General features: G+C 40.7%; 1 protein-coding gene across 3 annotated transcripts in view; it reads left to right on the top strand.

Annotated features, from left to right (window-relative positions):
- syne3 (spectrin repeat containing, nuclear envelope family member 3) overlaps nucleotides 1-14,458 on the top strand; it is a 101,888-nt gene that overhangs the window by 12,191 nt on the left and 75,239 nt on the right. For all 3 annotated transcript variants that reach the window (XM_061696045.1, XM_061696043.1, XM_061696046.1), the window contains exons 3-4: nucleotides 729-901; nucleotides 10,033-10,342. In XM_061696045.1, the coding sequence (XP_061552029.1) occupies nucleotides 729-901; nucleotides 10,033-10,342 (483 nt within the window). The remainder of the gene's footprint in view (nucleotides 1-728; nucleotides 902-10,032; nucleotides 10,343-14,458) is intronic.

Genomic DNA, 14,458 nt, shown 5'->3' with positions numbered 1-14,458 from the left:
AGCCCATGGGAAGGGGGACCCACGTTACCCTTTCGGGCTGTGCCCGGCCGGGCCCCATGGGTGCAGGCCCTGCCACCAGGCGCTCTCCTTCGAGCCCCAACTCCAGGCCTCGCTCCAGAGGGGGGCCCCCGGTGACCCGCGTCCGGGCAAGGGAAACCTGAGTCCATAATTTGTCTTCTTCATACGGGGTCTTTAAGCTGATAAACATATATTTTTTCATTACTATTCAAAAACAGGACATTATTTCAAATTGACAATGCAGAAAATGCTCAAACAATTGATTATGATTCAGTTACTTGTTTGGTCTTTAATATGTCAGAAAATTTTCAAAATTGTTGATCACTGATACCTTATTTAGTCAGAGACAAAGATAATCTATATGATTTCATGGAGGACAACAGAAATCTGAGAATATTTACTGTTGAGAGGCTGAAATTTTTGGACAATTTTAAGTTAAACAAGGCCTCTAAACGATCAATCAATTATTAAAGTAGTTGATTAATTTGATTGTCGATTAATTGATCAATTGTTGTACCTCTTGTGAAATTATTAAATTGACATTGTTGTCTTGTCAGCATGAAATATATCATTGTGAAATTATAAATAAGTGATGTGAACATATTCAAATTTTAAAGTTGCATATCATCAATATATTTTGTTTTAGAAAATGACCAAAACATCTCTTTTCTCCATGCCATAACTAAATCTTTTCCATTTGACCTTTTAAGAAAATCCATCAATCAGAGCATGATGGTCGTGTGAAGATGGACATGGCACTGGTAGCAGCTGATCGTCTTCTGGAGATTGGCGATGAAAAACTGAGGAACCACACACAGGCTAAGCTCAAAAACCTGAAAAGCTGTTGGGAGGAAACTTGTACCTACATCATTCACTGCCACAGGTGCTCGACTCTTCCACCTTTTTTAAGCTTCACTAAATGGTCAAAAGTCTCGTCACTTATGGTGTAGTGGTGCAGGCAGCGTGTTCAGTTCCCATTCAGTGAAGCTGTGAATGTAAGTGCGAATGGCTGTCCGTGTCTTCATGTGCCCTGCGACTGAATGGCGACCAGTCCAGGGTGTAGTTAGCCTTTCGCCCGCAGTCAGCTGGGAGAGGCTCCAGCACCTGGATCCCTCACCATTGGTGTCCACCAACGGGTTCGGGGATTGCCGCCACGACAGGCACCGACCACCTTACGGCCACAGCTCCGGTCGGCCGCCTCAGCAATGGAGGCGCGGAACATGGTCCACTCGGACTCTATGTCCCCCGCCTCCCCCGGAACATGAGCAAAGTTCTGTCGGAGGTGGGAGTTGGATATATAGAATAGAATATTGTTAATATACCCGTTTTTCACAGAGTTTGAAGAGTATATGCCAGAGTTTTGTTATCATGCTTGCTTCTATAGTGTTTGTGCACTAATATTCATTATTTTGAGAGCTATAAGTGCCGCAAGTTCAATCCGAATTTTCGTTAGCTCGTCAATGGTGTTTTTCATTCATTGTGTGTTAGCTTTGAGCTACGAATTTTTGTGAACAAAAACAAAGAAACAAACTAACTCTGTGATGTACAGACACTTTCCAAAAAAATAGAATATTATGGAAAGGTTTATTTATTTGAATAATTCCATTCAAAAAGTTCAACTTTCATAGATTACAGATTCAGGGCCCACAATTTAAACAATTTCAAGTATTTATTTTTACATAATTTGGGCTTACAGCTCATAAAACCCATAAAATCAGGAATTCAAAAAAATTTGAATACTGAGAAGAAATCAGCCCAAATTTTGCAGGCCATAAATGTTTACAACTGAGTGTCACACACTAATTATCTACTGAACTCAAAGCACCTGCTCAGGTTTCCCCAGGTGTCATTAAATTGCTTCAGTTTGGTTCAGTTGTCTCAGTTGGGTTCAATATGGGGAAAACTGCAGACTTGACAATTGGCCAGAAGACCATCATTGATACCCACCATAGGATGGGTAAGCCACAAAAGTTCATTGCTCAGGAGTGCTGTGTCCAAGCATATCAATGGAAACTCTAGTGGAAGCAGGGGTGGATCTAGAAAAATATTTGTGGGGTGGCAAATTATGAGAGATGTGTATATATACTGAATTTATAAGTTGTCTCAGTTGCCAAAACAAATAAATATAGGAAAAAAGAAAAAAAGTTGGTCATCATTTTACCACCTTTGACAAAGCTCACCAGTGAGCATAACATGAACTTGGAATGCCTATAACCGCTGAATGCGGCAATTTCCATGTTGCTCAGCAAAACGCTTCACAAATTCATCTAGATGTAATGCTTTTGTGTGTTTTGATTCAATGGTGAGTACAGCCAAATGCGATAGTGTCTTTTCTGTCATAGTAGACCGCAAATAAGTCTGTATGAGCCGGAGAGATTAAAAACTTCTTTCACAGGATGCACTACTCACAGGTAAAATAACCGCTATTTTACACAATCTGCACAACTCCTAAAAAAACATCCTGGCATGGGTCGAAAAACTGAGTGAACTTGATTCGAGGGAAAAATGCCGACATGCAAAACAGTAAGCTGCATCTTTTGATTGTTAGTATTCTAACCAGGGAGGAACTTTGTACCAGTCGCTGCGGAAGCTTCTTCTGGCTCCTCCCTGGAGGGTCTTCGGGAAACTGTCTCGCATTGGCTGCGCTGGCACCTCACACCTGGACTTGGATATGTCTAGAAGATGGAGGGGAGGAAAGATTCAAACTGCATTACATCTGACCTAATTATACAACATCATAATAATTAATTTTGGAATGTAACCTGGCCTTAGTATTTATTTATTAGTCTCGTAAATGCACCTTCCAACAAAATGTCTGTTTATGTCATTTGTCGTTCTTATTTATATGCAACTTTGTATACTATGCAGCTTGACTGGAGATGGATCACTCTCCTTTCCCTTTCACTGTCTGAACCCTGCACGTCATCTTTCTCGCTTTCTGCCTCCTCATCTTGGTGATGCTCTCCCTCCTCCATCTCTTCACCACTGTGGTGTTCTCCAAACTCCTCCTGTCCCTGGGCACCACGGGCTTGTATTTCATCACATTTCTTTTTCCCTTCTCTCTCTCCTTCCACCTCATCTTTGTCTTTTCTCTCTCCTTCCACCTCACCCTCTCCATCACCCTTGCTCAATTGTTCATTTTCTATTTCTGTCGCCTTTCTCTTTGGTGAGGAAAAAAAAAAATGCAAACGTGACCTTTCCTCTTCATGTCTGTAAGATTCAAAGAAATGTCACAGCGTTTTGCAGACGGTGAGTCAATATTGCCCTTTACACAGATAAGATGAGAACATGGCGAACATTACATGTATAGATAACAAAACAATGTTCTTCACCCTGATTTTTATGATCTCAAAATCAGCACTGCAACTATACTAGCACTGTGCTTTAATTTTAATTACGTTTCTTGATGGATGGACATAAGAGAGTTGCTCAGTTTTTGCCTCTCCTCCTGTGTCTTCTTTCCTCCTGAGTCCTGGCTCCCTCACTTTTTCAAAACAAATCAGTGTCTTACTGTGCCGGCGCTAGAGCCACTCGCTGCCACTATGGCGTCATATCGTGCTGCATTCATGCAGTCAGACATTGAAGTTCCTTGATCGTAAATGTCAAATTCGTCGCTGCAAATTGCGTTAGAAGCAGGGGGGCCAAGGCTTTCTTTTAGGGTGGCATTTGCCACCCTTTGCCACCACAGTAGATCCGCGCACGAGTAGAAGGACAAAATGTGGCAGGAGAAGATAAGATGCACCAGCAAAAGAGATGACCATAGGCTTTATCAAACAGAGAAGATTCAAGAATCTAGCAGAGATCCAGAAAGAGTTGAATGAGGCGGGAGTCACAGTTTGAAAAACCACTACATTCAGACGCATCCCGGAGATGGACTACAACTGTCGGGTTCCTCGGGTCAAGCCACTTCTGAGCCTGAGCCAACGTAGGAAGCGTCTCAACGAGGCCAAGGAGAAGAAGGATTGGACTGTTGGCCAGTGGTCTGAGGTCCTCTTTTCCAATGAAAGTAAAGTGTGCCTTTCATTAGGGAATCAAGATCCAAGGGGTTTGGAGGAAGAAGGGTGAAGAACAGAACCCAAGCTGCTTGAGGACCAGTGTGAAATATCCACCGTCAGTCATGATTTGGGGTGCAATGTCCAGTGCACGTATAGGTAATCTCTGCTTTCTTATGTCCAAGGTCACTGCAACAGTCTAAAAGAATGTTTTAGAGGACTTGATGATTCCTTCTGCTGAGGATCTGTATGGAGATGCCGATTTCATCTTCCAGCATGACCTGGCCCCTGCCCATACTGCCAGAAGCATCAAAACCTGGTTTGATACCCATGCCTTCACAGTACTTGATTGGCCAGCCAACTCGCTGGATCTAAACCCGATTGAGAATCTATGGGGTATTATCCAGATGAAAATTAGGGGCACCAGACCCGAAAACAAAGAGCAACTGACAGCAAGCATCAAGGAAATCTGGGCTTCCATAACTTCCAGGCAATCACACAGGCTGATGGCCTCAATACCATGGTGCATCAAGGCATTGATTAAAGCAAAGGGGTTCCCAACCAAGTATTGATTAACATATCATTTTGAAAGTACCATATTGTTATTGATTTTATGTGACCCTAATTTCTTTTTTTTTTTCTAAAAAAAATGAGAAGAAAATGGTGATTTCTTCACAGTATTCAGATTTTTTGAATTCTCATTTCGTGGGCTTTATGAAATAGAAGCCGAAATTATGTAAAAATAAACAAATAAATACTTGAAATTGTTTAAATTGTGGGCCCTGAATCTATAATCTATGAAAGTTTAACTTTTTGAATGATATTTTGAAAATACTTTTGGTAATTCCTTTGTTACATGAGTATAGTTTAACAGTGAACGTCAACTGCCGTGTCAATAAATTACTTTAAGCAGGAAATATTCACTATGTAGCATATATTGGTTTGGATAAAAGCGTAATTAATTTGGAAAAGGACTAAGTCGGAAAGTAAACGCTTGCATTTACAACCCCAATTCCAATGAAGTTGGGACATTGTGTTAAACATAAATAAAAACAGAATACAATGATTTGCAAATCATGTTCAACCTACATTTAATTGAATACACTACAAAGACAAGATATTTAATGTTCAAAGTGATCAACTTTATTGTTTTTAGCAAATAATCATTAACTTAGAATTTTATGGCTGCAACACATTCCCAAAAAAGCTGGGACAGGGTCATGTTTACCACTGTGTTCCATCACCTTTTCTTTTAACAACATTCAATAAATGTTTGGGAACTGAGGACACTAATTGTTGAAGCTTTGGAGGTGGAATTCTTTCCCATTCTTGCTTGATGTACAGCTTCAGCTGTTCACAGTCCGTGGTCTCCGTTGTCGTATTTTACGCTTCATTAGTGCGCCAAACATTTTCAATGGGAGACGGGTCTGGACTGCAGGCAGGCCAGTCTAGTACCTGCACGCTTTTACTACGAAGCCACGCTGTTGTAACACGTGCAGAATGTGGTTTGGCATTGTCTTGCTGAAATAAGTAGGGACGTCCATAAAAAAGACGTTGCTTGGATGGCAGCATATGTTTGTTTCTCCAAAACCTGTATGTACCTTTCAGCATTAATGGTGCCTTCACAGATGTGTAAGTTACCCATGTCATTGGCACTAACACAGCCCCATACCATCACAGATGCTGGCTTTTGAACTTTGCGTCCATGACAGTCCGGATGGTTCTTTTCCGCTTTGGCCCGGAGGACACGACGTCCACATTTTTTATTTATTATATTTACTAACTATTTACTAACCATGGTTTTCTGAAGTGTTCTTGAGCCCATGTGATGATATCCTTTACACATTGATGTCGGTTTTTGATGCAGTGCCGTCTGAGGGATCCAAGGTCACAGGCATTCAATGGTGGTTTTCGGTCTTGCCGCTTGCCGCAGTGATTTCTCCAGATTCTCGGAACCTTTTGGTGATGATATGGACCGTAGATGATGAAATCCCTAAATTGCTTGCAACTGTACGTTGAGGAACATTGTCCTTAAACTGTTGGACTATTTTCTCACGCACTTGTCCACAAAGAGGTGAACCTCGCCCCATCTTTGCTTGTGAATGACTGAGCAATTCAGGGAAGCTCCTTTTCTACCCAATCATGGCACCCACCTGTTCCCAATGAGCCTGTTCATCTGTGGGATGTTCCTAACAGGTGTTTGATGAGTATTCCTCAACTTTCTGTCTTTTTTGCCACCTGTCCCAGCTTTTTTGGAACGTGTTGCAGCCATAAAATTCTAAGTTAATGATTATTTGCTAAAAACAATAAAGTTTATCAGTTTGAACATTAAATATCTTTAAATATAGGTTGAACATGATTTGCAAATCATTGTATTCTGTTTTTAGTTATGTTTAACACAATGTCCCAACGTCACAGTACTTCCGGCATCGTTTGAATTTGAGCGATTCCGGTTCCTTATTTTGATTCCGGTTCCATACGATTCTCCATTCAGATTCTTTTAGGGGTCTGGGTCAAAAAAAGTTTGCATGGTTTAGATAAAGGGTGTCCAATTTATGAACATCAATTTTCTTAGCAGCACGCAGCATAGACTAAAATGAACATTTGAGACTATATTCTTTATAACCAGTATCAATATCAAACTTATGAACTAAAAGGCAATGTGTGTGGAAGTAACACAATTGACTTAATATTCATGAATTAATGTTTCAGCTAAAAGTTACATATAGAATTGTAACGGTTATTTGGGACTGTTTCATCATGTCAAATGGGTTAAATGTGAAAGTTTTAACTTGACTTCCTGTTTTAAGCTTGTAGCCTTTTATTTTGAAGGGTACGCACCGGAACTCAGCATTTTGGCATGAGAAGTAACTTCACAGGGCACCAGTCATTTTACGTATTTATTTTTTTAAATTTAATTAAATTTTTTAATGGATGGAACCAAATGCTATAAAACACTGATTCCATTCCTGATTTTCACCGATGAGGAACAAGGATAGTGACTGTGATACTGTGAGACGTTTGTGAATTTTGTCTCAATTCATTGAGATGTAAAGTTGCTTTGGTGACGTTTTAGCTCGTTAAGCTTTTTTTCCCCCTGTCATCGGCTCTTACGTTGGTTTGAAGACTAAGATAAATGATAAAAACCACCAGTGAAAAAGTGCGACCAACCATTTACCTTGTTAGCTGTCTCAATGTTGGTATAGAGGTATTTTATTGTTTCACTCACCCAATTGCCTTCATTGAAGCTCACGCAATGTAGGCTGAGGCTCTGAGTGCGTCAGATGCTGCACATTGTGAAAGCCTCCTTTGCACAATATAATCTTATTCTAAGTGTTGCACTGAGGCGACTGGTCATTAATTTTAACGAAGTTAAGACACACTTTTGTTCGCCACCATTGGGTTCAGGCACGTCTTCGTGCGCCTTCTCCTTCGTTGGTTTTCACCGCTTCTTTATTGGTTTTTGCCACTTCTTCGGGGTGGGCGCACTCTGCATCGAAACTGGGAACCGAAATTTTAAAATTTGAGCGATACATGGCGAACCGGAACGTTGGTCCCAGTTCCAATTGGTTCTCGATGCCCAACCTTGAATTCAACGTACGTCAGAAGGTGACAATCAAACCATCTTTTTCTCGTATAGGACACCGCATCTGTGTCCGAAATGTGATTAAAAACCTCGATCAATCGCTGTCATCTACAAGGCTTGCTACATTAATAGAATAATTAGTTTTTGATTTCAGCGGTCAACTGTTGAAACTCAAACATACACAGTACACAACAGGAGGTGTAATTTTAGAGGAAATTTAATGACAACTACAACGCTCATAGAGAAATTGCGCACGCAAATTCTTCCTGCCTGATTACTCTCACTGGTGACACCGTTACACAAAAGTGTTGGTGGGTAGTTGGCACAATGTCTCTGCAGTCAGCGATTGGCTGGGCCTAGCCCGTCTTGGGAAGAACAGACCACACTTCTGATATTGAATTTCACACTAAGGTGATCTGTAGTCTAAATCTAGTGGCTGGGGAGGACACTTGGCCGGGTGTCTCGGCACTCTGGCCTGCTCTCTGGCTCTCCATGCTTCTCTCCCGCATATTTTTAGTGCACTTCACACATTTGCATGTCGTTTGGGGAGCTGGTAGGCCTGGGTGTGGGTGACGGTGGCAGGTCATTATTGCCCTGTGACTGTTTCGCCTCACCCCCAACAGTTTCTTCAATTTTAATGCACTACACCACACCACACACAATCACGGTACAGGGAAAATGGTCACCAGTCGGGAACCTGGTCACCATAATAATATAGTGGGTGGTGGCTTTTCACCTTTCTCTTGGTTGGACTCCTTTGCGCAAAAGGGTAGCTTCGGGGAGTTGGCAGATGCTTCCTGCAGACCACGCTTGGCAGCGCGGCAGGGAAGTTCGGTGTCTCCCAGCCTCCGCCACCTCGTGGTGAGCAAGCTGCATGAAATTTGATTTGAATCATAAGAAGTTGATTTCCCAAAACTAAAGTATAAACAGCCAGTCTGATATGCTTGACCTCTGAGTAAAGCGAGTACAAAGTTGAGGTTATTTTATGTTAATATATGATTTTTAAACCCATGTTATTGGCCAAAATTCTAAACGAGATCCAACCTGATGGGTGTGGTCTTCTAGGTTTCTCCGTCCCTCTTCGACATGCCCCAGGGGTACTTAACCCCTGACTCACGCCTTCTCTCGCACGCTTGTGTTTTCTGTTTTGTTTTGCCTCTGGCTTCTTAGCTCTTGTCTTGTTGGCAGGTCCCCAGCCACGGGGCGGCCGTGGGCCCCTCGCCTTTCTTTTGTTCAGGCACACGACTCGGTAACTGCGAAGGCCGGGATGAGAACAGACTTGGCTTCCCAGCCTATCTGTGGGCCACTAATAGGTGATCAGAGCGGCGTGATCCTGCCCTGAAAAGGCAGGAAGAGACATGGTCATATTCTCCCAAAGAGGCGTGACGAACAACCTTTTTCGTTCCTCATTTCTTTTGTTTTTGTTTTATTTTTCGACATCTTTTTTAAAATTTTCTTCTTCCACCAAATCTGTCTCTGTGCTTACTGAGACGAGCCCAGATAGATCACTCCCAGAGACCAGGTGATACGTTTGTAAGTGGACACTGCAAGCGTTTGCCAGACTGTACAATATTAGTGCCTAATAATTTCGGGGAAATTACTAGCTCCAGACAAAATCTCAACTTTGTCCTCTGTCTCTCTCCCGTCCGCAATGGGCGCATTAAATGCTCGCGTTTTCCACTTTAGTCCAACACACAATGTCTATTTCCCTTTTCGTACGCCTATTTTCCTTCTTTTTGCCATTATTAGTTTTATTTTCTCTTTCGTTAGACCCCTTTGTGTGTTTCCCTCTAGATACCTTGTAGATGTCATTCAATATACTATAAAATGCCACTCTTGGTTGTTTTGTGTGTTCTGAGTTTAACAATGAACCTCTGTTGTCTAGGACTCGTATTTTAAAAATATAGCAACCTTCAGATTATGAGACTGATAGGTTTCTCGTCACGTTTCCTAAATCTTATACGTATAAAAAGTGACGTGGTGTCCCTTTACGAGACAGATTAGTTTGATTTTAACGATTAAAGTGTAAATTGGACTAACCCAGAAGTGAACGCAGGCGTTTACCTTCCTTCGTATCTTTTCCCAAATTAATTACATTTTTAGTTAACCCTCATATACGTTACAGACCCCTATACAGCTGGATATATGAACTCAGATCCTCTGACTGTGAGGCAGACATGTACATGTTTCACAGTGTTGCCATATTCATTCATTCGCCTTCATATATCAAATAATCATACTGTAAACAAAGACTGAGAATACTCCTTTGTCGGACTTTAATCTTTTTCATATTTCATATTCATATTTCATATTCATATTTCATATTCATATTTCATATTTCATATTTCATATTTCATATTTCATATTCATATTTCATATTCATATTTCATATTTCATATTTCATATTTCATATTCATATTCATATTTTATTCTCAGTCGGATTGAGTGGGTGTGGCTCCACTGGAGTGAGTATTTGAAGGCCCACCAGGAGTTTGTATCGTGGCTAACGAGGCAGCAGCGTGACCTGGACATTGGTGTGGAGTTGCAACTGGGACTGAAGGAAAAGCTGTGGCAAGTGGACCAACAGAGAGTGGTGGTGAGTGATGTCCATGGCCAAGCGACTTTACTGGAAAGGCTGCTGGACGAAGCTGCTGTGCTGCACAACAGAACCCAAGACCCTAGTGTGGAGTCCGAGGCACAGCAGAGACTGCAGGAGGCCTACACTGACATCAGGGACAAGGTTGAGGTGGGGTAACACTTGTGACACTGTTTACTGACAGTATTTATTTTGTATTTGTTGAAGTTGTTCTTAAACTTATCAAATACTTTAGCTAAGTATACAGCATCCAACATATTTGGTATGTTGTGTGCAGACCCTTCAATATCCAAGTATTCCATTCATAAAAATATTTAGTTACTGCTTTGACACCTGGCTGATGCATATTCAGAAAAGAAAAATGGAGGAAATGTGGGGTTGGTGGGTGTTTGCAGCTAGAATTCTAGGTTCTACTCTTGGAAAGGTTCAAATTAGGGCAGGGAAAAAAAAAGTCGACTTTAAAAATAGGTCGATGCAGAATTTCTGCCTCAAAGCTCCGCGGGGACCCAAACAACAAGCAAACAAAATGTTCCACCTGGACCCATTATTGCGCTGCCGGAACCAATGTTTCACACGGACATTTATTTCAGACTGATGCAGTGTTTGGCCACTGATAAACTTGAGAAGCGTCTGTTTTTTCAGACACTATTAGAAATTGGTGTCGGGCATCGAGAACCGATTGGAACCGGGACTAAGGTTCCGGTTCTCCCGGAATTGTTCAAATTTAAAAATTTCAGTTCCCGGTCCGCCGACCCCAAAGAAGTGGCGAAAACCAACGAAGGAGAACGCGCACAAAGATGTGCTTGTCCCCAACAGCGGTGGCGAACAAAAGTGTGTCTTAACTTTGTTTAAATGAATGACCAGTCACCTCAGTGCAACACTTGGAATAAGATTATATTGTGCAAAGGAGGCTTCCACAATGTGTAGCGTCTGACGCGCTCCAAGCCTCAGCCTACACCGCACCTGACTCTGTCAATTGGGTGAGTGAAACAATAAAATATGTCTGTCCCAACATGGAGACAGCTAACAAAGTAAATTTTCACTTTTGCACTGATGGTTTTTAGCATTTATTTTAGTCTTCAAACCAACGTAAGAGCTGATGACAGAAAAAAAAGCTTAACTTTGAGCTAAAACTTCACAGTAGCAACATTACATCACAATGAATTGGGACAAAATTCACATAAACGTATCACAAACACTAACCTTTTGGCTCATTGGTGGGTAAGAAAAGGAATCAACACTTTATAGCATTTGGTTCAATCCATTAAAAAAAGAAAAACATTCGGTGCTGTGTGAAGTTACTTTTCGTGCCTAAGTTCTGGCGCGTACCCTTGCACATACTGTACAAACCATCTGATGTGATAAAACAGCCCCAAATAACGATGCTATATTTAACTTTTAGCTGAAACCTTAATTAATAAATATAAAGTCAATTGGGTTAGTTCCACACATATTGCCTTTTAGGTCATAGGTTTGATATTGATACTGCTTATAAAGAACCTTGAGTCAAATGTCCATTTTAGTCTATGCTGCGGGCAGCTAAGAAAATGGATGTTCATAATTTGGACACCCTTTATTTAAACCATGCAAAGTTTTTTTGACCCAGCCCCCTAAAAGAATCTGAATTGAGAACTGTTTGGAACCGGAATGGGGACCGGAATTGCTCAAATTCAAACGATGCCCAACATTATGTATGAGTGAGCTTGATGGTAGTGTTTTTATTTTTATTTTTAACCTAAAATGGTAATTGCTAGCTCGCTAATGCTAACCACGAATGCTAAAAATATGACAATATAACGGGAGTTGAATGTCGGGCTTCACCTAACGAATATTTTAGTACTTGAGTATCCTACTGTAAATTCTATCAATCGATTATTTGGATAAATTATATTTTTGCTTGGTTAACGACCAATTACAGAGCTGCCAACCTATAAAAATTCACTTGCAGCAAAATTTGTAAAGATTTGTCTGAATTTCCATATTTTCGAAATTTTGTCAAGGACATTACCGTGGGGCAATCATAATAATTAATAAATCATGGCTTCAATATTTGTCATTCATTTGTTTTTATTACCTCAATCTTGTAATGGCGGACACAGTTGCAACCTGAATCATCAGTAAGAGAGACTTTGACGTGCCATCGTCAAAAATATCTGTCTATGGATCAATTCACCTTTGCCAATTCTGTTTTCAGCCCTGGTAACAAAAAAAAGCAAAAACAAGTCTTAAATCGGATTTATCATACCTCAAACATAAAAATTGAAACCGCACTCTGTTTTGCAAACAAAGAAATAAAATTGCTGAAAGATTGAATTGGATAGTTATTTTTTGCAATGTACTTCTTGTACTATTTATATTACATATGTTTCCTGTAGATGCAAATTTATTTCTAAAAAAGGTTATCTTATATTAGAAGTATTTAATATTAACAGCTGCGATTGGCTGGCAACCAGTTCAGGGTGGACCCCGCCTCCTGCCCGATGATAGCTGGGATAGGCTCCAGCACGCCCGCGACCCTTGTGAAGAGAAGCGGCTCACAAAATGGATGCATGGATAATATTAACAGCAATGTACTTTTAACCTGCCCAAGTTCTGAAGTGCCGTGTGCAGTGACGTACTAATTAATTTCCTGTTCAGGCGCGGTGCCCTGTGTGGACGTGTATTATTTTATATCGCTAAACACTTAGTGGCCTGTTGTTTTGTTGTGCAAAATTGGTTACGATGCAAAAACGTGGTTCCAGCCAGACCTGTTTGACAAATGTACTGTCGCGCCAAATCACTATTTCTATGTTTTGCGACTGCATGTAACAATAGCTTAGCAATTAGCATGGCTTTGACATTGTCTTCGCCGATTCACTCTTCGTCCTCCCTTCGTGACTCTTGTAAGAAGCATGGTAAGACATGTAGCTTATTAGTTACCATGGAGGCGATGACTTACAATGCGTTGACACCGGACGCAAAGTGAACTTTACCCTCCCTGGTTTGGCAGCCGGGGGGCGTATTAAAATAGCGTGCACAAAGCAGCTGTATGTAATACAATATGTATACTCTGGTATTGTCAGATGCTGCATTTTTATTTTTATTCCCCACACACCCCACAATATCTGGAACAACCAGTGTCAGGGTCAGCACTGAGTCATGAAACCTCTTAGTCAGTGTGGCTGAACAATATAAAAATATAAAAAGTGTAGTTCGCCACAACGTCACGTTTATTTGGCTAAACCTTGAGCCATAATTAGCCAGTCCTCGTCACTGAGAAGCCGATAAGCTTTAATGATGTCAGCCCAATTAAAACTACCGAGTCATCAGTCAGGAGGAGAGCTGAATAATTTGGAGAAATACTCTGAATTGCAAGATTTTTAATTTTTTTTATTTTAAACAAATATTGCAAATACGGTTTCGCATGAGATTTTTCTGAAGTTTATCCTCAGTAATATTCACAAAACACAATAAATAAATTATTCTATAGTATGACAAACACAACATTGCATATAGCCAACAAATAACTCTTTCCTGTGGGTCAGGCCTAAATGTTATGATGAATTGATATGAAGAAAAAAATATTTATTTTTATGATTGAATTGAAAAACCTTGAATCACAGTAGACTATTGACTTGATTTAACTTCATACCTTGTAAAAATGTAATACGGCATAATAATGCTCTTGCCAGAAGCAGGAGCTACGCTGTCAGTGTCAGCCGAGTATAAAGTGGAGAGTGACATAAAAGCTGTTGAAATGGTAAACTATATTAAATGTTGATTGTTATCAATTACAGTTAGTGTTAAATCGATTCACTTATTTGATCATTCTCAAGGAGCTTTATATATAATTTTCTCAAATATAACTTTTTAGTTGAAGATAAACGATATTTTAAATCCATCCATCAATTTTCTGAATCTCTTATCCTCACTAGGGTTGCGGGTGTGCTGGAGTCTATCCCAGCTATCTTTGGGCAAGAGGCGAACAACCATTCGCACTCCCATTCACACCTACGGGCAATTTAAAGTTTTCAATTAACCGACCATGCATGATTCTGGGATGTGGGAGGAATCCGGCGTACCCACATAAAACCCATGGAGGTACGGGGAGAACATGAAAACTCCACACAGGCGAGGCCGGGATTTGAACCCCGGTCCTCAGAACTCTGAGGCAGATGTGCTAACCAGTCGCCCACCGTTTCGCCCATATTGTAAATCTTTAAAAGAAATAAATACAAATAAATTTTAGGAGGCTAACTTTAACTGTCAGATAATTGTAATAGATTT

Source organism: Phycodurus eques, chromosome 14 (assembly GCF_024500275.1).
Source record: "Phycodurus eques isolate BA_2022a chromosome 14, UOR_Pequ_1.1, whole genome shotgun sequence".
NCBI lineage: Eukaryota > Metazoa > Chordata > Actinopteri > Syngnathiformes > Syngnathidae > Phycodurus > Phycodurus eques.
Note: the sequence above shows the minus strand (reverse complement) of the source record. Positions and strands in the feature narration are given on the sequence as shown.